This window comes from Hemiscyllium ocellatum, chromosome 25 (assembly GCF_020745735.1).
Source record: "Hemiscyllium ocellatum isolate sHemOce1 chromosome 25, sHemOce1.pat.X.cur, whole genome shotgun sequence".
Lineage (NCBI taxonomy): Eukaryota > Metazoa > Chordata > Chondrichthyes > Orectolobiformes > Hemiscylliidae > Hemiscyllium > Hemiscyllium ocellatum.
In genome coordinates this window covers 46,159,421-46,186,702 of record NC_083425.1, presented here as the reverse complement: position 1 = coordinate 46,186,702, position 27,282 = coordinate 46,159,421, and the positions used below count along the sequence as shown (strand labels likewise).

The 27,282-nt window shown below is 43.2% G+C and overlaps 1 protein-coding gene across 1 annotated transcript in view; it reads right to left on the bottom strand.

The window, feature by feature from the left end:
* LOC132827854 (growth arrest-specific protein 7-like) overlaps positions 1 to 27,282 on the bottom strand; it is a 459,456-nt gene that overhangs the window by 147,897 nt on the left and 284,277 nt on the right. Inside the window, exon 3 of the mRNA XM_060844608.1 lies at positions 3,040 to 3,117. Coding sequence (XP_060700591.1) covers positions 3,040 to 3,117 — 78 coding nt within the window. The remainder of the gene's footprint in view (positions 1 to 3,039; positions 3,118 to 27,282) is intronic.

The window sequence follows — 27,282 nt, the reverse complement described above, 5'->3', positions numbered from 1 at the left end:
GTTCCCTGAAGCGTTCCGCAAGTAGGCGGCCCGTCTCCCCAATATAGAGGAGGCCACATCGGGTGGAGCAGATGCAATAGATGATGTGTGTGGAGGTGCAGGTGAATTTGTGGCGGATATGGAAGGATTCCTTGGGGCCTTGGAGTGAAGTAAGGGAGGAGGTGTGGGCGCAAGTTTTGCATTTCCTGCGGTTGCAGGGGAAGGTGCCGGGAGTGGAGGTTGGGTTGGTGGGGGGTGTGGACCTGACGAGGGAGTCACGGAGGGAGTGGTCTTTGCGGAACGCTGATAGGGGAGGGGAGGGAAATATATCCCTGGTGGTGGGGTCCGTTTGGAGGTGGCTGAAATGACGGCGGATGATACGCTGTATACGGAGGTTGGTGGGGTGGTAGGTGAGAACCAGTGGGGTTCTGTCTTGGTGGTGGTTGGAGGAGCGGGGCTCAAGGGCGGAGGAGCGGGAAGTGGAGGAGATGCGGTGGAGGGCATCGTCGATCACGTCTGGGGGGAATCTGCGGTCCTTGAAGAAGGAGGCCATCTGGGTTGTACGGTATTTGAGCTGGTCCTCCTGGGAGCAGATGCGGCGGAGACGAAGGAATTGGGGATATGGGATGGCGTTTTTACAGGGGGCAGGGTGGGAGGAGGTGCAGTCCAGGTAGCTGTGGGAGTCAGTCAGTTTATAGTAGATGTCTGTGTTGAGTCGGTTGCCCGAGATAGAAATGGAAAGGTCTAGGAAGGGGAGGGAGGAGTCTGAGACAGTCCAGGTGAATTTGAGGTCAGGATGGAAGGTGTTGGTAAAGTTGATGAACTGTTCGACCTCCTCGTGGGAGCACGAGGCAGCGCCGATACAGTCATCGATGTAGTGGAGGAAAAGGTGGGGGTTGGTGCCAGTGTAATTGCGGAAGATGGACTGTTCCACATATCCTACGAAGAGACAGGCATAGCTGGGGCCCATGCGGGTGCCCATGGCGACTCCTTTAGTTTGGAGGAAGTGGGAGGATTGGAAAGAGAAGTTATTCAGGGTGAGGACCAGTTCAGTCAGTTGAAGGAGGGTGTCAGTGGAAGGGTACTGGTTGGTGCGGTGGGAAAGGAAGAAGCGGAGGGCTTCTTTTGTCCTACTGTTTCCATACAGGACATTGCTGAACAATTTTCCACATTGTCAAGTAGATGCCAGTGTTGCATCTGTACTGAAACAACTTGGTTTGGAACACATAACGTCCTGCAGCACAAGTCTTCAGCACTATTGCCAGAATGTTGACAGGGCCCCTAGCCTTTGCAGTGCTTCCAATTATTTCTTGATAATGTGTGTGAAGGAAAAGCGCAGCAGGTCAGGCAGCAGCCAAGGAGCAGGAGAATCGATATTTCGGGCGTAAGTCCTTCTTCAGGAAGCCCTTATGCCCAAAACATCGATTCTCCTGTTCCTTGGATGCTGCCTGACCTGCTGCGCTTTTTCAGCAACACATTTTTCAGCTCTGATCTCCAGTATCTGCAGTCCTCACTTTCTCCAACATGCGAGTGAATCAAATTATCTGAAGACTAGTATCTGAAATGTGGGGACCACTAAAAGAGGCTGCAATGAACCATCCACTCTGCACTTCTGGCTGAAGGTTATTGCAAGTGCTTCAGCTGTATGTTTTGTACTGATGCGTTGGCCTCCTCCATCATTATGGATGTGGATATTTATGGAGTCTCCTTCACCAGTGAGATGTTTAATTGTCTACCACCATTTACAACTGGATGTGACAAGACTACAGAGCTTAGATTTGATCAGCTGCTTGAGGAATTGTTCAGATCTATCAATCACTTGCTGTGTATACTATGTGGCACACAAGTAGCCTTGAATTGGAATTTCATCAGACTGGTGTTTCATTTTTAGGTATGCTCGGTGCTACGCCCGGGATTCCCTCCTACGTTCTTCATTGAACTAGGGTTGATCCCCTTGCTGTAGTAACAGTACAGTGGGGATACACCAGGCCATGAGGTTGAAGATCATGCTGGAGTACAATTCTGATGATGGCTCACAGTGTCTCATTGATGCCCAGAGTTAAGTTACTCGATCTGTTTGAAGTCTCTTTCACTTAACATGGTGATAGTGGTACACAATATGATGCAAGGTATTCTCAATGTAAAGATGGGATGACTTCTTTAAAAGGACTGGCTGTGGACACTCTTACTGATATTACCATGGACAGTTGCATCTGCAGATTGGTGAGGATGAGGTGAAGTACATTGCCAATCTTATTGGTTCCCTCACAACCTGCTGCAGGCCCAGTCTAGCAGCAATGTCCTTTAAGACTCAAGCAGCTCAGTCAGTTGTGTTGTTCTCAAGACGCTCTTCATGCTGGACATTGGAATCTCCCATTCAGAATACTTTCTGCAGCTTTACCACCCACAAGGAGTAGTATTGACTCATGAGTTTGATGGGAGGGGGGGATGGAATTGGAGGGGTGGGCATATCTGGTGATTAGCTTTCCTTGGCCATGTTTGACCTCATACCATGAGACCTCATGGGGTCTGAAGTCAATGTTAAGGATTCTTCAGACAACTCCTTCCTGAATGTATCCCCACTATGTGTCCAAACCTCTGCTGGGTCAGAGCTGCCATTGCAGGGGAGAAAACTCCTATTTAACACATCAACTTTCCACCTCTTATCCCCACTTCAAGTCCGATTCCACCCCTAGGCGATTGTATGAGTGGAGTTTGCACATTCTCAGTGTGTCTGTATGGGTTTCCTCCGAGTGCTCCAGTTTCCTCCCACATTCCAAAAGATGTGTGGGTTAGGTGGATTGGCCATGGTAAATGGGATAGGGTAGGGTGCTAAATGGAGAGCCAGTGTGAACTCAATGGGCCAGATGGCCTACTTCCATATTGCAGGGATTCTATGATTCTAGAATCTCATCAGAAGTTTGGTGTTTTTTTTATTTAGGGTGCTCCATTTCTCTTTTACCCCCCCAAAAATGTGAAAATGCCAAAGTGAAATAAAATTCAAGGTCAACTCGGAAGTTTATTTTAGCAGTTAATCATTGCTCATAAAAAATTAGTTACCTGTAGGCAAGGAATTCATCTGTGATATTGGACTCTTTGGTGTTCCTGGAGCACTTGTTGGCTTTTCCCAGGTTGTTTCTATAATCAAACAGAAGATTAAGTTTACAAAAAGAGAAATCTATGAAATATAAATCAGTTCATAAATGTTGGTGAAAGGGATAAGCTCAAGAGTTAAAAATGCTTACAAAAATGCAAGAGTGAGATACAATAATCAGAAATTTTAAAGCCTCACCTTACTCTTGTTTATCTAGATAAACTGGCAAAGATTACTGGAGATAAAACACGTTTAGATTTGAGTGCAGCATTATTTACAATGAATTCATCCTTGGAGAAAGAACCAAAAACAAAATTGTTACAAAAGCTCAGCAGGTCTGGCAGCACCTGTGGAGAGAAATCAGAGTGAACATTTCGCACCAAGTCACCCTTCCTCAGAACTGACCCAAAACATTAACTAATTGCTCTTCACAGATTCGCCAGACCTGCTGAACTTTTCCAGCAATTTCTGCTTGTGTTTCAGATTTCCAGCATTCGCAGTTCTTTCAGTTTTTATTTGGGAGAAAGAATATTTGAATCAAATAAAAGTCTTCACTTTTTGTCAAGGAAGACAATGTTGAAGGGACTCACTTCTGATAACGTTCATGAGGCTGATTCTTGAGATAACAGGCTCGGCTTTTGAGGGAAAGGTTAAGCGAGTGAGGCCCATATTTAGTTTTTCTTTCCAAGATTGAGATGTGATTTTATTGAAATCTGTCAGATTCTTAGAGAGGGCTTGACAGATGATTGACTAGTTCTAGAACTAAGGGCCACTATGCCAAATGAAGGGACCTCCCATGTGATACAGGCATGATAAGGAGTTAGTTTCTCAGAGGGTCATTTGGCAGGGGGGGGGTGGGGGGGGGGGGGGATGGGGGTGGGGGTCTCGTACCCACAGGTAAAGAGGGGTTAGGTCATTGATTATACTTAAGCCGATTTAGACATACTTTTTATCAATGAGATAGTCAAGTCATAGGATCAGAGTCCCCACAGTGTGGAAGCAGGCCATTCGGTCCAGTGAGTCCACACTGACCCTCCAAAGAGCACCCCATCCAGACCCACCCCCTTGAACCCTATCCCTGCATTTCCCATGGCTAATCCACCAGCCTGTACATCCTTGGATTCTACAATCCACCTAACCTGCACACCTTTGGACTCTACGTCTTTGGGAAGAAACCCACGCAGAAAAAGGGTGACAGTCTGTGAGAGATTTGTACAGTATAGAATTGAATCTGGATCCCTGGCACAATGAGGCAGCAGTGCTAACCACTGAGCCACCATAATGCCCCAAGTCGAGGATTATGGAAGACATACAGCGTAGGGAGTTAAAATAGTAAAATCAGCCACTGAATGGTGGAACAGGTTTGGGAGGCCAACTAACCTACTCCTGTTTCCTGTCTTCTTACGTACTGGACACATCTGCTTTCATCTTATAGATTAGTACTTCTCTTTCATCATCAGTCTTTCTTTTCCTATCTTTCAAAGATTCCTTCTAATAATCTAAACGTTGCTCCAAAGTCATGGTCTCTTGGCAGTTAATGCCAACCCTATGATCTTACATGCAAGATAGTATCGGTCTACAGGTATTGTACCCAATTCAGAAGAGATACATAAATCGACTATTCCGGCTTGAGAAGCCTCATTCCACAAGCATAGTGCAAGGTGAGCACTCAGACTCCATGAACCCCCACAACCCATAGGGGATTGAACCCACGATGTTATCATTCTGAATCACACACTAATCACCTGGCTAATTGAGCGAACTACTCCACCCAATCACCTATTTGTAAAGTGACCTACCCTGTGCTGAGGTCATGTTTATGCCATTCATTATTACTATGGATGAACAACGAGAACTGTTTATTTTTGCCTTGTCATTGACTGTACAAATCTCACACAGGCTGCCACCCCTCGTCTGCGTGGGTTTCTTCCCAAAGACATAGAGTCCAAAGGTGTACAAGTTAGGTGGATTGGCCATGCTAAATTGACCTGTAGAATCCAAGGGTGTACAGGCTGGTGGGAAGAGCAGGGATAGGTACGAGGGAGTTGGTCTGGATGGGATGCTCTTTGGAGGGTCAGTATGGACTCAGTGGGCCAAATATTATTATTATTTTCAATGCTAGGGTTTACCTAGCTGTGGATCACATTCTACCATCCCGGTCCTAATATTTAGGCTGCATTAAAGACTTGCCACATGCTTTTGAAATGCATCTGCTGTCCTGCCAAAAAGAAAAGTACTAAGAGGCTACAGGGTTGGAACATTGTGAACTCAAAATGTGCATTCCCAACTAGTTTTCATTCAATCTCATGTTATTTTCCCACAACAACAACTTGAAGTCAAAGAATATTCTAGGATCAGAAACTTTAAATGGCGAAATCAACACTAATGTGCTGCTATATTATTCTAGGATAAATCAATGTAATGAGGCTTTTGAGCACAGGCACACACTGTTAGTTTTGATATCAATTACATTCTTTAGTTTGTCAAATTTATGCCAGTATGCATTAGAATGGGTTGAAGAGTTTCTCTTTCTACCACGCTACATACAATTAGTGTCATGGTATGCATTATACCCAGTAGCAAAACTGTGATACATTGACACAAATTGACTTAATGAAACAGAATTTTTAAAACTACATCTTTGCAACACTTATTTCTGCAGCAAAGTTCTGAACTAAAATATCGCAGATTTTAAACAGAAACTGCCTTTCCTCATCCCATGTCAAAATTAGGAAATGGAAACTGACTGTCCAGCGATAAGCTTAAGCCAACTTGTTAGCTGGGAAACCCACAGATTGGGTAAAATATTGGTTTCAGTCCCCTTCCAAAATAAATACTAACTAATGTTTCTAAACGGTAAAATGCATGTTGAACCTAACAATCCCAATTTTGTAGCAATGAATTAAAATGTCCCCAATTTAATCATCAGTGGAGATTAGGTGAGATAGCTTAACCTGGCAAGGAGGTAGGTGAACTTGCAGCGTGGGTTGGTACCTGGGACTTCGATGTTGTGGCCATTACAGAGACGTGGGTAGAACAGGGACAAGAATGGCTGTTGCACGTTCCAGGGTTCAAATGTTTTAGTAGGATCAGACATGGGGGTAAAAAAGGGGGAGGCGTGGCATTACTTGTCAAAGATAGTATCACAGCAGTGGAATGGACGATGGAAGAGGACTTGCCATCTGAGGTAGTTTGGGCTGAGGTTAGAAATAGGAAAGGTGAGGTCACCCTGTTAGGTGTTTTCTACAGGCCTCCTAATAGTCCTAGAGAAGTAGAGGATAATATTGCGAGGATGATTCAGGAAAAGAGTGAAGGTAGCAGGGTGGTTGTTATGGGGGACTTTAACTTCCCAGATATTGACTGGGAGAGCTATAGCTCGAGTTCATTAGATGGGTCGGTGTTTGTACAATGTGTGCAGGAGGGTTTCCTGACACAATATGTCGACAGGCCAACAAGAGGGGAAGCTATATTGGATTTGGTTCTAGGTAATGAACCAGGCCAGGTGTTAGACTTGGAGGTAGGTGAGCACTTCGGGGACAGTGACCACAACTCGGTGACTTTTACTTTAGTGATGGAGAGGGATAATCGTGCGCCGCAGGGCAAGAGCTATAGCTGGGGGCAGGGAAATTATGATGCAGTGAGGCATGACTTAGGATGTGTGGATTGGAAAAACAGGCTTCAAGAGAAGAACACTAATGAGATGTGGGGATTGTTCAAGGAGCAGCTACTGCGTGTCCTCGATAGGTATGTACCAGTCAGGCATGGTGTAAAGGGCCTTGTGAGGCAGCCGTGGTTTAGTAAGGAATTGGAGTCCCTTGTGAAAGGGAAGAAGGCGGCATATGTAAAGATGAGGCGTGAAGGTTCAGTAGGGGCGATTGAGAGTTATAAGGTAGCCAGGAAGGAGCTAAAGAGGGAGCTAAGAGAAGCGAGAAGGGGACATGAAAAGTCTTTAGCTGGTAGGATTAGGGAAAACCCAAAGGCTTTCTATAGGTATGTCAAGAATAAAAGGATGACTAGGGTAGGTATCGGTCCAGTCAAGGATAGTAGTGGGAAGTTGTGTGTGGAGGCGGAGGAGATTGGAGAGACATTAAATCAGTACTTTTCATCAGTATTCACTCAGGAACAGGACACTGTTGCTGATGTGAATATGGAATCACAAATAATTAGAATGGATGCCCTGGAAATATGCAGGGAAGAGGTTTTGGGAATATTGGAAAGGATGAATATAGATAAGTCTCCTGGGCCTGATGGCATTTACCCCAGGGTCCTATGGGAAGCTAGGGAGGAGATAGCAGAGCCATTGGCCTGGATTTTTATGTCGTCATTGTCAACGGGAATAGTACCAGAGGACTGGAGGATAGCGAATGTGGTCCCATTGTTCAAGAAAGGGAGTAGGGATAGCCCTAGTAACTATAGGCCAGTGAGTCTGACTTCAGTGGTGGGCAAAGTCTTAGAGAGAATGGTAAGGGATAAGATTTATGAACATCTGGGTAGGAATAACGTGATCAGGGATAGCCAGCATGGTTTTGTGAAGGGCAGGTCGTGCCTCACAAACCTTATTGAGTTCTTTGAGAAGGTGACTAAGGAAGTGGACGAGGGTAAAGCAGTAGATGTTGTGTATATGGATTTTAGTAAGGCGTTCGATAAGGTTCCCCATGGTAGGCTAATGCTAAAACTTCAGAGGTATGGCATTGAGGATACATTAGAGGTTTGGATTAGGAATTGGCTGGCTGGAAGGAGACAGAGGGTAGTAGTTGATGGATTATGTTCATCTTGGAGCGCAGTTACTAGCGGTGTACCACAAGGATCTGTTTTGGGACCATTGCTTTTTGTTATCTTTATAAATGATCTAGAGGAAGGACTTGAAAGCTGGGTAAGCAAGTTTGCGGATGACACAAAAGTCGGTGGAGTTGTGGATAGTGAGGAAGGAAGTGGTAGGTTACAGCGGGATATAGATAAGTTGCAGAGCTGGGCGGAAATGTGGCAAATGGAATTCAATGTAGCTAAGTGCGAAGTCGTTCACTTTGGTAGGAATAACAAGATGATGGATTACTGGGCTAATGGTAGGCTACTTGGTAGTGTGGATGAGCAGAGGGATCTTGGTGTCCATATACACAGATCTCTGAAAGTTGCCACCCAGGTAAATAGTGCTGTGAGGAAGGCATATGGTGTACTGGGCTTTATTGGCAGAGGAATTGAGTTCCGGAGTCCTGCGGTCATGTTGCAGTTGTATAAGACTCTGGTGAGGCCTCATCTGGAGTATTGTGTGCAGTTTTGGTCGCCATACTATAGGAAGGATGTGGAAGCTTTAGAACGAGTGCAGAGGAGGTTTACCAGGATGTTGCCTGGAATGGTAGGAAAATCTTATGAGGAAAGGCTGAGGCACTTGGGGCTGTTCTCATTGGAGAAGAGAAGGTTTAGGGGAGATCTGATAGAAGTGTATAAGATGATTAGGGGTTTAGATAGGGTAGATACTAAGAACCTTTTACCGCTAATGGAGTCAGGTGTTACTAGGGGACATAGCTTTAAATTAAGGGGTGGTAGGTATAGGACAGATGTTAGGGGTAGATTCTTCACACAGCGGGTTGTGAGTTCATGGAATGCCCTGCCTGTATCAGTGGTGAACTCTCCTTCTTTATGGTCATTTAAGCGGGCATTGGATAGGCATTTGGAAGTTATTGGGCTAGTATAGGTTAGGTAGGATTCGGTCGGCGCAACATCGAGGGCCGAAGGGCCTGTACTGCGCTGTATCCTTCTATGTTCTATATGTTCTATGTTCTATGAGGCAGGATATTGTCTGTGCTTACTGAATTATACATGGTCAAAACATACCTAACTGTGCCTGACCAGAAATACTAACTGTGCATGACCAGAGTAGCTGGAAACACCTGCTCTTCAGCATTCTGTACAATGGTTGACATTATGATGTTGTTAATCAAAGGTGTTCAAACAAAGCAAGTTGCGAGCTCTTTGGGTCATATATTTAACAAGCAGTGAATTCTCTCATGGAGAATATATTAAAATAATGGGGAGTTTGCTCATATATTATTCCTGTCTAGTGATTAGAGCTTCTTGGAGGTAAGCAAAAAATGGCTTCATTCAAACATCCTTACTAAACTGTGTTCCAAAAAGGATAGTGCAATTTTAGTGATAGCTCCAGCACTTGGATTATCTATATTATCCAGTCTACAAATGCCAACTTAGATGGTGGGACTGGGCTAACTGAATTTCTTCAAATGAAGGTTGTAAGTATTTGAGGCAGTCATCACTGCTTACAAAATGTTAGGTAATTCAGGGTCACACTGATTTTCTGGATAAGTCCCCTTTTCCCCTTTGAATTGATAGGTAAGACAGGAGATACACAAATTTTTATGTGGAGCTGGTTTGGGTTTTTAATCCAGTTTTTCACATCTCTCTGGAGACCGCAGAGCTCCCAGTTGGTGGGGAGTGTGTGCGTGTTACAAACAAACAAACACAAAACACAATTTCTGACAGAGCAAAGGATTTTTACCACATTCTTCAAATATTTATACCTCATACAAAGTATGGATAAGGGATTATGGTTTGCTTATAAAAACACAAGACATAACAATGGGGGAAAAGAAAATTGGAAATCCTCTAATCATTCTCCTTATAAAAATAAACTACTTTTTCAGAACAGTATGAAGTACTCCAATCAACAAATATAGGAGGAGGAAGCTGAATAAAAGGTGTACAGAGTTCAAGGCCATCTGGACTGTTTAGAATCCGCTGTAGTATTTAACCATGGAAATACCATGTCATGTTTTCATCTGCCACCCACACAAATCTATTAGATTTCATGCCTTTGATGTTTCAACTCTCTAGCGCAGGGCTGTTCCCTTCCCTTGACTCAAAGAGTTGCAGCATGCTTGGTCTAAAGACCTGCGCTTCCCAAAAGGGAAGATAATTAAAAACAATGTTGCTGTTTCCCCTTATCTACACTTTGGTATAGTTATACACAAGAATTGGTACATCAGAGATTGGAGCATATGGGAAGACAGGGGTACATTATTTATCCCAGGAAATTCTCAATTGGCATCCATACAAGTTGCCCATGGAATACTTGCCAGCTTAGAGCAGGCACGAGTTCCACTGAAGTTCCAGAAAGAAGCCCTGAATCTTTTCTTCCTCTCCTGACGTCTCCAACAGTACCCTTCCACTGACACACACACATTCATTTGGCTGAACTGGTCCTCACCTTTAACAATTTCTCCTTCAAATTCTCCTGCTTCCTCCAGACCAAAGGGGTAGCCATGGGCACCCGCATGGGCCGGGCACCCGCATGGGCCCCAGCTATGCCTGTCTCTTTGTCAGCTAGGTAGAACAGTCCATCTTCCATAGTTACAGCAGCACCACTTCCCACCTCTTCCTCCGCTATGTTGATGACTGCATCGCCGCCACCTCGTGACCCCGAGAGGAGGTTGAGCAGTTCATCAACTTCACCAACACATTCCACCCTGACCTTAAATTCACCTGGACCATCTCTGATGCCTCCCTCCCCTCCCTGGACCTCTCCACCTCCAACAATGACAACGGACTTGACACTGACATTTTTTTTAACAAACCCATCGACTCCCACAGCTACCTGGATTACACCTCTTCCCACCCTACCTCCTGCAAAAATGCTATCCCATATTTCCAATTCCTCCGCCGTATCTGCTCCCAGGAGGACAAGTTCCATCACAGAACACACCAGCTGGCCTCCTTCTTTAGAGACTGCAATTTCCCTTCCCACGTGGTTAAAGATGCCCTCCAATGCATCTCATCCACGTCCTGCACCTCCGCCCTCAAACCCCACCCCTTCAACCGCAACAAGTACAGAACACCCTGGGCCTCACTTTCCACCCTACCAACCTTCGCATTAACTGCATCATCTGCCGACATCACCTCTAAACAGACCCACCACCAAGCATATATATTTCCCTCCCCACCCCTTTCCATTTTCCGCAAAGACCATTCCCTCTGTGACTACCTGGTCAGGTCCACCCCCCCACCCCCCAACAACCCACTCTCCCCTCCTGGCACCCTCCTCTGCCACTGCAGGATTGCAAAACCTGTGCCCTCACCTCCCCTCTCACCTTCATCCAAGGCCCCAAAGGAGCCTTCCACGTCCAAAGTTTCACCTGCATATCCAATGTATTGTATCCGTTGCTCCCGATGTGTTCCCCTTCACATTGGGGAGACTAGACGCCTTTTCACAGAGCACTTTAGGGAACATCTCCAGGACACCCACACTAATCATCCCCACCACGCCAAGGCCCAAGGTTTCAACTTCCCCTCCCACTCTGCTGAGGACATGCAGGTCCTGGGCCTCCTCCACCGCCGGTCCCTCACTACCCAACACCTGGAAGAAGAATGCCTCATCTTCTGCCTCGGAACACGTCAACCCCTGGGCATCAATGTGGACTTCACCAGTTTCCTCATTTCCCCTTCCCCAACTTTACCCCATTTCCAATCTTCCAGCTTGACACCATCCTCATGGCCTGTCCTACCTGCCAATCTTCTTTCCCATCTATCCGCTTCACCCTCCTCTCTGACCTATCACCTTTATTCCCTCCTCTTAGCTACCTTCTCCCCAGCCCCACCCTCTACCATTTCTCTCTCCATCCCGAGGCTCCCTGCCTTCATTCCTGATGAAGTGCCTTTTCCCGAAACATCGATTTTCCTGCTCCTTGAATGCTGCCTGACCTGTTGTGATTTTCCAGCGCCACTCTTATCAAAGCCCTGAATCTTGCCAAGTGATGAACAAAGAGCCCTAACCAGAAAGTCCCAGTGTCCAAAACAGCCAAGTCTGCCAGTGGCACCTCCAGGGCATGGACTCAAAGAATCACTACTATCCCATCAATTAAAGGTTCATCTCCTCCCAGTCTGCCACCTCCCCTCTCTCTCCCCCCACCCCCACCCCCAGCCAAAAGATTCCATTCTCTGTTTCAAATGATAAGGAATTTCTTTGACAGGATTAGTTATGATCAGACCTGCTATTTATTGCATTGCTATCGCCTCACTTCCATTTTTGTCTATTCATCCTTTCTCACCTAGATGAAATTTTCTTTCGAGACTCCTTGCTCAGTTCCGTAGTTTATTTAAGGTTCCTTCATTATTGCATTCCCACTTACATGGCTGGAAACTGCATTGCCTACCATAAGACATTTGTTAAGGAGCGATCACAGAGGCTTTATGTGCCCAAGTTTACATTGCTCCATCACCAAGGCTACCACTTAATCTGAAATGGTAATCATGTTTACTCATTGCTTTCCAGCAGGGCTGTGAAAGGACACTTTCAAACAATTCAAACCTCCAGCAGGACCACCATTCTACAGCCAAAAATGACACACTAGGTTATAGTCCAGCTGGTTTATTTGGAAGTTGTCGAGTTGTTTTGTTTGAAACCTGCTGCTGCTGGACTATAACAGAGTGTTGTGACATTTTCAAACTTTGTCCACCCCAATCCAACACTGGCACCTCCAACATCATGGCATTCAAAAACATTGCAGGTGCAAACTAACTTGCATATCCCAAGGGATTTGGATGTGGCTCTTTTCATTTAAATCGGGAACCCTGTAACTTTGCCTCTGTACTCTTGGCACTCTGGTCACATGCCACAACTGCGATCATTTCCACAGCAACACATTGAGGTACAGGTAATACTCAGTTTCCTAGGTTATCTAGTTCTTTACTTAATTATTGTTAAGAATTTCCTCAGCTGTAATACTGGCCCTTCTTTATTACAATGCTGCAGTCAAGAAAACAAACCAATACCACGACTTCCTCAGAAGCCTAAGGAAATTTCACATGTCTACAATGGCTCTTCTTAATTTTAAAGATGCACCCCAGAACGCATCCTATCTGGAGACAGCATAGCATGCTATGGCAACTGCCTAGCCCAAGACTGCAAGAGAGTTGTGAACGCAGCCCAGTCCATCATGGAAACCAACCTTCCATCTACTGACGCCATTCCACACCTCTCTCCTACCTCAATCATACTTTCGTATCTTCTGCCTGAAGGACGAGAGTTTGAAAACACATACCAACAGATCTAAGAACAGCTTGCTCTCCACTGTTATCAGACTTATGAATGGATCTTTGAGTTGCTCTTTCCCTGCACCTTCTCTGTAGCTGTAACACTATATTTTGCATCCTGCTCTATTATGCTGATGTATTTATGTAAGGTATGATTTATCTTGTTAGCACGCAAAACAATCCTTTTCACTATCCTGGTACATGTGACAATAAGAACTCAAACCTTCCCCAGAGGTCTCATCATTCTACCTCTCCATCCAGTCGAATAATACTTTTTTTAACAATAAAAAAGTGTTTAAAGGAGATTGTAACAAAAGCAAAGCTTCAAAACATTAATCTCTGGAGACCTTTCTTCAGTTTTGCTCCTGGCATGGATCTGAAGATCAATTTCCAAAGATTCAAGCCAGTCCAAAAGGATGGCTACCCTAGTTACAAGTTAAACAGATACCTGTTAAGACAGGTCTCCAATACGCAACTGGAAATCTTCACCATGACCCTCTCCTTTGTGCTGACCCATGTCCGGGAACAGTTTCAAGGATACCAAATGTAGTATTCAATTGTTGTTTATTGTACTATGCGGGTATGTTAACTAATTTGTGCGCACTGTACTGATTAGCTAAACCTTTGCATTGACCTCATAAAAAACAAAGCTAAGGAAGAACTGGAAGCCTTAGCTGAAAAACAGATAAACATTTTACAGAACCACAAATAAAGTTCCTACACAAAGGGACTAGTGCCATCCCTGTATAGATCCACCTGTGTAGGAATTTTATTTTGTACTTTAAAATTGCTTAGTTTATGTTTCAATTCAGACCCTTAGTCCTTTCTGCAGCTTTGAGTCCACGCCTCGGCTTCACTAAACAAGCTCAATGAGCATTGATCTATCACAGACTCTCATAGAACACAGAGTAATTGAACACTCAATATCCTACATAATCTCCTGTTTGAACAATGTTCACACCCAGGTCCAGGTAGTAAGGATAGGTGAACAATCAGGCTGCTTAGCGTTGAGTAACGACATTCAATTCCCCTTATCACCCCCTCCCAAGTCAGCAGCTGGAAGTGAGATACAATGACTACACCCAAGGCACAGAAGTGAATTGCAATGCTGCTCCCTCACGTTGCTGGAGACTAGCACAAATCAGGAACATTGATCCTCGAATACGGAAATGCAACCATTAGCCTATGGGCCAACGACTGGGAAATGTTATTAGAATAGATAGATGTTTGATCATCTACAGACACAATGGGCCCAAAGTCCACTTTCTTTGCTCTTAAAAATCCTCTATAAGTTTATCACTGCACACATCAACATGAAAATTTCAGATTGTGATCAGTGTCCTTCTCTCACAAAAGAGTATTTGCTAGGACAGAGCTCTGCAGTGTGAAACAGAAAAGATTACATAAATCCTACTTCAGCACTCAAGGGTCAGAAGGTAGGTTTCCTGGAGGAATTTCAGAGCAACATTGAATTTCAGCAATCAAATAAACTGCATTTAATATACTCCATTGCTTTCTCAAGTAAGCCAAGTCCCTCAGTCAAATTGCTGCCCATCTCAGTCCATTGAATACAGGAGTTGGGACATCATTTTGAGGTTGTACACAACATTGCTGAGGCCACTTTTGGAGAAGGGTGTACTCTTCTGGTCACCCAGCTACAAGGATAGAATTAAGCTGGAGAGGGTTGTGAAAAGATTTACCAGAATGTTGCCAGGAGAGTTTGAGTTCTAAAGGGGAGGCTGAAAAGACCCTCCCTCGCCCCACTAAGAGCATAGGATGTGGAGGGGTGATCTAGTAGAGGTTTATAAAATCATGAAGGACACAGATAATGTGAGTAGCAAGGATATTTTCCCTAGGGTGGGGGAAATTTAAAGCTAGAGAGCACATTTTTAAGGTGAGAGAAGATAGATTTAAAAGGGACCTGAGGAGCAACATTTTCATAAAGAGATGGCTCATATTTGGTATGAACTACCAGAGTAAATGGTAGATGTAGGTACGGTTACAACATTTAATAGACATTTTGATAGGTACATGAATAGGAAACGTTTAGAGGGATATGTGCCACACAAAGGCAAATAGACAAATTTAGTTTGGGGAACTTGGATGAGTTGGACGAAGGGGTCTGTTTCCATGCTTTATGACTCAGCTTCTAGTACAATGAAATTAAATATATCCTACAAAAGATAATGTTCAAAATCTGAGATACAATACCAAAAGATCATGGTGAGCCATTGGAGCTTGGCACCCATCACCTCTAAATTAAAATTCACTAAGAGTAAAATAATGCTAATATATGTGTGCAGAGATGGATCCAGAAATCAGAACTACAGGGGTTTAAGAATCGTGCATACATCAACATTCTAATAAACTGTGCAAAATTCTCTCTGTGGGCAATTTTGCACTTTGATATCGCAACAATGGGATTCTGTCTTCTCATTAATGTGTAAAGCTCAAATTCAATTAATCATCTTGCTACCACATTCCATAGACAGACTCTCAATATTGAGAGTCATCACATCACTTCACATCAGCTCTAGGGAAAATGCAACCAGTGCAAGACTATTTTTGCAGAGTTTGAAACTTTGTATTCCATTTGTTGATGATTAACATTAAAATTGGTTACTTTGTGGTGAGAGTCATTTGTCAGCTCTGGAAAGAAAACTTCTTTTCAGGAGGTTCAAGTCATACTAAGCACAGAGGAAGTTGATTATGATTGTCTCACTCCCAGGGCTTTGCTGCAGGATCTCCTCAGTGGATATTCAAGGTGGTCCATTAAAACAAAATGAGCAATTTCAAGACTATCTTGTGTTGTTGAAAACTGTACATCCACTAAGTATGGATTAAAAATCTCACCATGTATGCATAGATATTTATGAAAAACTGTCAAAAGAAGATTTCTGCTTTTCAACCTGGATTAGAAATTATTTTCAAGTTGCAATTTTAAAAGTGCTTTCAATGCAGAAGTCACAGCAGGCAACTGTCTGATCCTTAGATAGGTTCAAGCCTGTCGAACTGACCCATCTGAGTAATCACAAAGGAGACATTTAAAATTAAATTTATCCTTAGACCACACAATAAAAGGGGTTTTGTGCCATGGTGGTACCTTTGGAGCAGCTAGGACTCTAACCCAGGTTTCTTAGCTCAGAGGTGTGCCATAACAACATCTCTGAACAGGAAGATCAAAAGAATATAAAAGGACAACACAATGGAAAGATGCAAGAACTGAAAGCTCCTGACAGAACAGAACACAACACAAAAGCAGCTCAGAGTAATTAACACTTTTGTCCAGTGGGTCGACAGCTCATTTGAAATTCACATGGGAGCCAGTTTGCTTTGATTGTGCCAAGGAAGGATGCAAGGAGCCCATTTATGTAGAACTCCCCATGAAAGACTCAAACACCTGGGTATGATTTGGAGGTGCTGGACTGGAGTGTACAAAGTTAAAAATCACAGCACCAGGTTTAGGCCAACGGATTTAATTAGAAGCACTAGTTTTCAGAGTGATAGACAATAGACAATAGGTGCAGGAGTAGGCCATTCTGCCCTTCGAGCCTGCACCACCATTCAATGTGATCATGGCTGATCATCCTTAATCATTATCCTGTTCCTGCCTTATCTCCATAACCCTTGATTCCACATTCCTTGAGAGATCTATTCAACTCTTTCTTAAATGAAAGAGACTGGGCCTCCACTGCCCTCTGGGGCAGAGCATTCCACACAGCCACCACTCTCTGGGTGAAGACGTTTCTCCTCATCTCTGTCCTAAATGGTCTACCCTGTATTTTTAAGCTGTGTCCTGGTTCGGCACTCACCCATCAGCGGAAACATGTTTCCTGCCTCCAGCGTGTCCAATCCTTGAATAATATTATATGTTTCAATCAGATCCCCTCTCAGTCTTCTAAACTCAAGGGTATACAAGCCCAGTTGCTCCAGTCTTTCAGTGTAAGGTAATCCCGCCATTCCAGGAATTGACCTCGTGGACCTACGCTGCACTCCCTCAATAGCCAGAATGTCTTTCCTCAAATTTGGAGACCAGAACTGTACACAGTACTCCAGGTGTGGTCTCACCAGGGCCCTGTACAGCTGCAGAAGAATCTCTTTGCTTCTATACTTAATCCCTCTTGTTATGAAGACCAGCATGCTATTAGCCTTCTTCACACCTGCTATACCTGCATGCTTGCCTTCATTGACTGGTGTACAAGAACACCCAGATCTCTGTCCTGCCCCTTTACCTAAATTGATTCCATTTAGGTAGGAATCTGCCTTCCTGTTCTTGCCACCAAAGTGGATAACCATACATTTATCCACATTAAACTGTATCTGCCATGCATCTGACCACTCACCTAACTTGTCCAGGTCACCGTGTAATCTTCTAACATCCTCATCACATTTCACCCTGCCACCCAGCTTAGTATCATCAGCAAATTTGCTAATGTTATTGCTAATACCAAGTTCTATATCATTAACATGTATTGTAAAAAACTGCGGTCCCAGCACTGATCCCTGCGGTACCCCACTGGTCACTGCCTGCCATTCCGAAATGGAGCTGTTTATCACTACTCTTTGTTTCCTATCAGCTAACCAACTTTCAATCCAAGTTAGTACTTTTCCCCCAATAACATGCGCCCTAATTTTGCTCACTAACCTCCTACGTGGGATTTTATCAAAAGCTTTCTGAAAGTCCAGGTACACTACATCTACTGGATCTCCCTCATCCATCTTCAGACTTACATCCTCAAAAAATTCCAGAAGATTAGTCAAGCATGATTTCCACTTCATCAATCAATTCTGACTCTGACCTATCCTGGTCCTACTATCCAGTGCTGCTCTTTCATCAGGAAGTTGTGGAGTATAAGATTGTAAGATAGGATAGTGGATGTGGTGTTTGGTACACTTACCCTTATTCCTCAGTGCATTGAATATAGGAATTGGTGGGTCATGCTGTGGCTGTACAGGACAATGGTTAGGCCACTGTTGGAATACTGTATACAATTCGGGTCTCTCTGCTATAGGAAGGAGGTTATGAAACTTGAAAGGGTTCAGAAAAGATTTACAAGGTAGTTTTCAGGGTTGGAGAATTTGAGTTAAAGGGAGAGGCTGCATAGGCTGGGGCTATTTTCCCTAGAGCTGTTGGAAGCGGAGGGGTGACTTTATAAAGGTTTATAAAATCATGAGGGGCATGGATAGGGCAAATAGTCAAGATCTTTTCCCTAGGAAGGGGGAGTTCAAAACTAGAGGACATTGTTTGAGGGTAAAAAGGGAAAGATTGAAAAAGGACCCAAGGGGCAACGTTTTCACACAGAGAGTGGTCCGTGCATGGAATGAGCTGCCAGAGGAAGGGGCAGATGCTGGTACGAGACTGGGTCGGCATGGATGAGTTGAACCGAAGGGTCTGTTTGCAAGCCGCACAACTCTATGACTCCATGACCTTCGGGAATGGAAATGGAGCAGGCTTTCAGAAATCACCTGAGTCTTGCTGAAAAAGTCCAGGCAATTTGCAAGTGCTATAACTACAGATCCAGGAAGAAACCTTCTCTCTCCCAAATCCTATTGATTTGCTGTGCCCCCCCCCCCCCCCCCACACACACACACAGGCAAACTTCCAAGTATTAGGCAACAAAATGCATCTCAGCTTCAGAAGCCTGACTAAGTTTTCAACATTGTGTTTCACTTCAGAAAAAGAAAGCTTTATGCAGGCAATAAGCAGGCAATGATGTAAGAGACTGATCTTATACCTGGATAAATAGATTTTATCCTTACGTAGACTTGAGGCATGTGCATGTTAGAAAATTATAAACAATTTGTTTGCTTCGATAACTATGACAATAGTTATGAATAAACTAACTTTTCATCTCGTTTGAAGCACAAAGTTGACTGGATTAAAATTGAAACAATATTAAAAGGGCGCTAAAATAAGCTGTACAAATTCATAGTTCACAGACCACTTTCAGGACACACCTGTTGTGGTCCTGACATCCATGAAATCTTTTATCAAAACATTGTTCATGAATATCAGTCCAACTAGTTAGATTCTAAAATGCTATTGTTGAGTTGGCAACAGCCTGCAACGCCACCTACAAATTTATTGGCATTGCGTAATCTTCCACATGAGGCATCTAAAGCTGTGGTTCAGTTGGTTTGGAATTACATGAAAGAAATCGAACAAAAAAAAAGATTTATTTATTTCTGTGGAGGCAAGTGACAAATTATGATTATATTCCAGACATGTTTCTTGGTTTGCAGCGAAACTACAAGGATATCACAACAATGCAAAGCCATGGCTACGTTAGTGCTCACTATCTTCCCAGCCACTAATTACACAGCACAATACTGATGACCAGCGCTGCTGAGAGACTGAAGAAAGCAAAGTAGCCTTCTATCATCGGGTGAAGTGGTAACACCACTTCACTCCCGACCTCAAATCAATGGTCGATGCTTGAATTAAAAAACGTGAAGTCCAGATTTGGGTCAGTAGTAGCTTTCAAAGAGAAGTGGACTTAATGATAATTCATTACTTTATGTTCTGTCACTTTCCTGCTGCTTGGGACAATTTGGAACTTTATTTGTCCCAAATTAGATAGTATAAAAGGTGCTCGAGTTTGGAATATAAATGTTTGGAATTGGATTAACAAAGGCTGGCCATGCAAAATCACAAAGCTGCAGCTAAAGTAGCTGAGCGTGGGAGGGGAACTCTAATCATGCAGCAAGCTGGACAGAACAGCCTCTGTTAGTAGTTCACATTCGAAGATTCAGGCACACAGTCTTTAAAAGAGCACAAAGGCATGTCCTGCAAGCAGCAACATCAGTCCGTTCAGAGTGGACACCAGAACTGCAGCCTACCATTTGAATCTTCTCTCTGCTCCATTCCCTGAAAAATGTCAATTTCAAATATGGCCAATGGTTCAACAATACCCTGCTATAAGTTCTCCTCCAGGTCATCTGTAAAAGGTGGATGATCCCATTTTCCAGGTGTAGTGGCAGAAGGCTTTGCCCTCAGACCAAGTTGACCGAGATTGAAGAAGTTACAGCATAAATTAGTGCCTGCAGAGACCACTGCCAAACCTGGATGCAGTACTAAAAGATTAACAGGTTGCAGCACTTCAGCAGGATAAAGGGGACACCGTGTAGTTGCTGCAAAGGTGCACTCTTAAGGGTATCAAGCTATGTCAGTCTGAGAGTGCAGAGGGGTGTTGGACAGGAGCATAAGTTGCAGGTCTCACCATCAGGTGAACATGTGATCTGAATGTGTGTGTGAGCCTCTTCACATTATTCACGCTATACCAGTTTCAGGACAATGTGCATATCAAACACTTATTAATAGCAGCTCAGGAGTGGTCATTGATGTGCATTCTCAAAGCAATACTTTGGGATGACAACCATTCTGTCTGCAGAAGAAAATGATTTACAGTTGGTGGAAACAAAAACAGCTGTTGGTGTTTTCCAGTTTATAGAAGAATTTTGATGCTAGAGTAGTAGTAGCCTGGGCACTTGCTGGTGATGACAGAGATAGAGCCTGCGCTGGAGAGATCGGAGTTTCTAGCCACCTAATGAGGATACCTGCACTTGTGTTAGCAGATGGACATGCAGGAATATTGCCAAAACATTGAGAAAGGAGATTATGAGAATCACAAGCTAAATCTTTTCATTCTCTATTCCAGCTCCACAAAGTCAAGGAGTTAAAAAGGAGACAGTCTTTCCTCAGTTCTATCACCACCTCACCCTGCCATCAAACTTCCAAGAATTTAATAGATTAGTTCTGTTGTTACAAAGCTGATATTTGGCCACCTGAACTATTAAGATCCCCTGCATGTTTTGCACTGGCAACAGCACAATATGCTGCAAATAATTTACAACCACCTGAAGAAGCGGTACTTCGAAAGCTAGTGCCTCCAAATAAACCTGTTGGACTATAACCAGGTATTGTGTGATTTTTAAAAACCTTTTTCCACCCCAGTCCAACACTGGCACCTCCAAAGTCATTAATAATTCATTGATTGAGGCTATGCAGTGTGAAATCACCACCACACAAACCATTTTGGTACTGTATAGACTGAGAGACCAGGTCTGAAACTGAGCCCGAAACTCGGTAGTTTGACTCAATATTGGCATTTTTGCCTCCATGGTAAAGATTACAGTTTTAGGTATCATTCCAGGCTTTTAGCACATGATTGAGTGATAATTCAGTGCCATCACAAGACAGCATTGCATTTATTATTGAAGGAATGTTAAACATGGTTCAATCCACCCATTCAGAAGAATGCAGGAGAGCATACAACACAAAGTGGATGTTCTCATCATTGAAGCAGACTCACTCTTGACCATTTAAGAGCTCAGTGAAATAACATCACCTCAAAAACAAAGATCAGGCCTATTATTCAATATTACGAAGGGCTGATATTCCCTGCACCAGTCTGCAATTGCTCTCTAATGAAGTAAACATACAATTCCCCTTGTGATGGTTGACAGCAGAATTTCTCAAGAGATGGTTTGATGAAGGGCTTTTGCCCGAAACATCGATTTTCTTGCTCCTCGGATGCTGCCTGACCTGCTGTGCTTTTCCATCAGCACTCTAATCTAAACTATGGGTATGATTGCTTACAATGGAACAGGCTAGCGATAGACTCCAAACTTACAAATGAATTTACCCTCAGCAGGGTAAATCTGTTGTGTACAACGGAAATGTTGTTACCTTTATTTTGTACATGAAATGCTAAACAATTGATCAAATCTTTCAGTGAAAAAATCTATTTTGTTCAATCACAAAAATGTAACATGAACTAATATGTTGACAGATCTTACGGGGGGGGCTTTCTCTTCAATCATTACAAAAAAGGTGTTAATAATGCCAGAGAACCCATCCACAACTCCATTGACTACATTAAATCCAATTCAGCCATCACTCCTGTGCTTGCTGACTTTCATTGGTATCTAGTCCAAAAACAATTTAAAATTTTTACTTTTTAAAATTTGCTATTTTTCAAACCCCTTCCTGGTCTTACCCTTGCCCACCTCTATAACATTCTCTAACCTCACTGATTCTAGAAACTCTGCACACCTTCATTCTGGTTTTCTCTGCATGGTCTCCACCACTGGTGGCCATTCCTTCTGCTGCCTACTCCCTTGCGGCTGAAATCCCTTCCCTAACCATCTTGCCACTCTTCCTCCTTTGAGATGGCCCTTGAAGCTTTCCTCATTCAATTTTTGATCAGCTGTCAAATATCTCCATTATGACTCAGCGTCAAATCTTGTTCTTAACATCACTGAAATGAACTGCATTTTTTTAAACTACATAATGGATGGCATAAATCCAAGTTAATACTGTTACTATAACCAATGCGTAAGGAATCTTTTGTGATGGCCCTGAGGTTATTGTCACTGTATTAAAAGTAGATATTAGCAGCAAAACATGCTCATCAAAAGGGGCAGCATAGTGGCTCAGTGGTTAGCACTGCTGCCTCACAGCACCAGGGACCCAGGTTCAATTCCAGCCTTGGGTGACTGTGTGTGGAGTTTGTACATTCGCCCAGTGTCTGCGTGGGTTTCCTCCCACAGACCAAAGATGTGGAGGTCAGGTGAATTGGCCCTTCTAAATTGCCCAAGTGTCAGGTGCTTTATTCAGAGGAAAATGGGTCTGGGTAGGTTTCTCTTCGAAGGGTCAGTGTTGACTTGTTGGGCTGAAGGGCCTGTTTCCACACTAAGGAATGCACCAGTGACCAATTATATTGAACCAAGATGATGTAATATAGATCTGTGAATGAATAACACAATCACCCATTTACAAAAGGGTTACTTATTGCATGAGAAGCTGAGGCAGCTGGAGATAGGAAGCTGGCATCCTGGAGTGAAAAGCAGGTGTGGGGGGGGGGGGGGGTCATTGGGCTGCTGAAGCATTTAATGAAAGATTTATAATCGTCAAAAAAAGATTTCTCTCAACATGGGGTCAACTGCTTGGGTGTTGTCTCCATAGAAGACAATTGATTGGGAATTATGAACACTGATGGAAATAAAATGAATGACTAGATGGGAAAATAGCTCAAAGTCTAAGTGGAGTAAAACCTACAAACACAGGTTTTTCTCAGTCTCTGTAACATCATATTAGTGCAACTCATTTATTGCCAAAATGCAATAAACAATGTCTCATTTAAGTCTACAGCTTCTTCTTGTTCAATTTGGTAGTGATTTTCCTCTACCACACCAGCTCATGTGGGCCAGAGAGGTACTTACTCTGAAAGAGAATGGTGACAGCAAAGCTAGTCCATGGTGATAATACAGCAGACACTCTAATACTCAGCACCTCAGTGATCAGGAGGAGGATTGTGCTATGAATTAGCACCTTAGCATCAAAGCCATCTCCTCCACTGTGTTCTCTCTTCTGATTTACAAACTAGAACCAGTGAATATTGAGAGTATCAGTATCTAACTGATTTGTACAAGGTCTGCCATACTTGATTAACAGAGTATGATATTACGAGGTTACTCGGTCTAAAGCATTTCAGAAAATGACTCAAAGAGGCTGTACATGTGAATTATGGAAATGAAATGACATGGCATCAAACTCTCTCTGGTTAGGCCCTACCTAACTATAATCTCAATTAGAAATTCTCATGTCTGGAGGCAAGGTGGCTCAGTGGCTAGCACTGCTGCCTCCCAGTGCCAGAGGCTCAGGTTTAATTTCACCCTTGGACAGCTGTCTATGTCAAGTTTGCACATTTTCCTCATATCCAGGCGGGTTTGTTCTGGGTGCTCTGGTTTCCTGCCACAGGTTAAATGGCTTGGCCATGGGAAACGCAAACTTACAGGAATAAGGTAGTGGGTCGGGTCTGGATGAGAGAACCTTTAGTGTGGAAATGATGGGCAGAACTGCCTGCTTCCACAGTGTAGGGATTCAATGATTCTATGATCGGTGGTCCTCTAATTCCAGCCTCCTGAACATTCCTGATTTTAACTGATCCATCACTTGGGGCCTGTTAACTATGTGACCCCTATGATCTCAAGTCTAAATCCCTTTCCTAATTAAAACTCACTTCGGTGACCACGCTTTTGCTCCCCTACCCTAATATTGGCTTTGCACCTCACCTTGTTCTCTTTATAGTGCTTCTGTGAAGTGCCTCAAGATGTTTTATTACATGAAAGAGGTTATATAAATAAAAGTTGTGGTTTAACAGCAATAGTCTTCAAAAGAAATGAAAAAAAAATGTCAAAGAATATAGTAGGATAGGTGCGCGTTCCAAAGTGGATTGTATTTGCCGCCCTCTAACCTTCAGCATTCAGGCTGAAATCCAATTCAGAATAGTGAAATCACTATTTCAAATCACTTTGACAGAAAATATCAGAAGTGCCCTTAAAATGGCAAGGCAGGTCAGCAGCTGAAAATAACTGCATTTAAGTCTGTTGTAAAACTTCACTTTCCAACTTTTGTCAGGCTGACTGCTCTTGAAATCTCATCATTCACATCTTTTTTCCCAGCTGCGTGTGGAACGAGCAGTAAATACCTTTCACCACTTGAATATAGCCAACCCCTTTCTGGAATTGCAAGAACTTTATCCAATAGGCAGGGGTTAAACACAGGGCAATCACTCAAACAACAAACAAGACGGACAGGACTGCACTTTGAGTTTTGAAGCTTCATAGTCAGAGGAGAAAATAATTCAGTCAAAAGTACTCAAAGGGTCATGAATCTTTGTAATTCCCCACCCAGAGGGTCATGGATTATCTATTGATGATACTATTTAATGCTGTGATGATAAGATCTTGGGTGTCTCAGAAAGTCAAGTGTGGAGAAGGAGGGCGGGACTGTGAAGTTAGGCCCAGGATCAACCATGGTCATATAAAATGGCAGAGCAGGTTTAACTGGACAGACTGGGCCAATTAATGGCTAGAGGGCAGGCTCACCATCCATTTGAGGGTGCTGGACACCAACAGGAAGCTTCCAGTTGGAAAACTACAGCAGATACAGGAGAGTGAGCACACCTCAAGATGCAAGTACTCTCTTTCATACATTCTCAAAATTTAAACAAAAACAGGCCTTCACAGACAGACTGGCATTGGTAGATGAGGGCTATTTTCCCTGGAGCGTTGGAGGCTGAGAGGTGTCCTTATTGAGGATTATAAAATCATGAGGGGCACAGATGGGGTGAATACACAAGGTCATTTCCCCAGGGTAGGAGAAAGTCCAGATCTAGAGGGCATAGGTTTAAAGTGAGGTGGCTGGGGCGGGGGATTTAAAGAAGAGACTTAAGGGGCAACTCCTTCAAATATGGTGGTGCATGTGTGGAACCAACAGTCAGAGGAAGGGAAGAAGCTGGTACAATTGCAACATTTAAAAAAGGTATCTGGGTGGGTATATGAATAGGAAGGGTTTAAAAAGGATATGTGCCAAAATGCTAGCAAACGGGACTAGATTAATTAATGATAGCCAGTCAGATATTTGAACTCTATTTTTAAAAAGCCTTCACTAAAGCACATATTACTACTCATTTATCAAAGATTTGATGCTCCATTGTGAGCTTGGATTCTTTATGGTTAAGGAGAAGGCAAAGTTAAGAACAGTTTTCTTCAGGCATAGATGTCAAAGTCTATTTAATATTTATTAACATTAAATACTGGTATATAGGGTAATCATACATTTGCCAGGCTCTGACTGCAAGTTACATTAAGACTAATCTATCTATGCTCTAAAGACACTCACTCATTCCAGAGTGATCTAACCCTGCTATTTACGCTCAGCGATATGTAGCTCTGCATCATCTTCACATGATTGCTCCAGGGTCCTGAAACCTTTGCACAAAAATTACATGTGAGAGAAACCACAATGCAACACTTCAACAGTCAAATATCCCCATGAGTGGAGAATAAATTCTGTATGCTTGAAGTGCTTAAGGAAGAAATAAATGGATTTAACTTATGATTACTGAAATAGCTGGGAGGCATTTTTAAACAGTCGAATTGCTGGCCTATGTCTTAAAGTAATGTGGTGTAGGAGAGAATGTTTCAATCACATGAATCCAAAATGGAAAAGAAGCTTTATCAAAATTTAATAAACATTTCTTTAGTTTTTGTTCCCCATAAGACAGACCTTGCAACACATCCGTGCTGTTCATCAACACTAGTGAGAAACAAGTGTCAGATTTCATTGCTGTCTACGTGCCCTTCTCATGACTAGTCAAATTAAAATCTGATGCTGTTGGTGGAAGTAGCATTAACTGAATCCATCTGGTTGTCTTTGCAGATTGTGTTCCAGCTATATCCCTGGTCAAAATCCTCATGGAAATATTGATGAGTGTGGATAACACACCCCTTGTATCTCATTGTTTAGGCATCCCTCTCCAAGGCAACCATAGCCCACAGGCCACAATCTATCTGAAGCAATCTCAGTAAAATTGCCATACACACAGAACACAACACAGCTTCACAAGCAGAGATTTCATTCCCGATGGCATTAACACAATTGAAATCATATAATAGATTACCCAGTAATATTACCGAGAGGGAAATAGATATGTCTGCAAAACATTGACAAATGCTGCTGGTTTGATCATAAGTAGGAATATTTCAGAAGAAAAGTACCTGAGAAAATGATTAAACTGTGGTCTAGAAGTTAATTTGTCAACAAAATGAACCTGTCAGATGATGGATCTGTGCTGGTGGTCTGTGCATTGCTGGATTGTTGAAAGGCAATGCTTTTGATCAGTTTATAGCAACATCAACTCATGTTTAATGAAATGCAGACAAATGAAGAGTCTGTGCTTTCAGAACAGACTCTGAATTGCAACATGTTTATTCTCCATTACATTTTATGGAAGCTGAATCATTTAATTTGGCTTTATTTTGAAAGAAGAAAAAACAATTGGCTTGCTTGCAAAAACAGCCTGTAAATTTCAACCCATGGCAGATTTGTCCCCTCAATGGGTGGTAAGAAAGGGAAATAATTGGGTGAGACAGCCATGACGAGCCACTCACCTCCTTTTGACCAATCAAATTCTATGTGGGGTGATGTTGGGTGATTTCCCAGACCCGCGACCAGTTAATGCCTTTAAACTGTGCTGGTGCATGAAGGGATTGCCTCAGAAAGCCACACGCAAAACACTATTGCCAAAATGAACCCATGCTGCCACAAGATGAAAAATGATCATCTCATCTCATTCTGGTACCAGAGGAGTAGATACCAG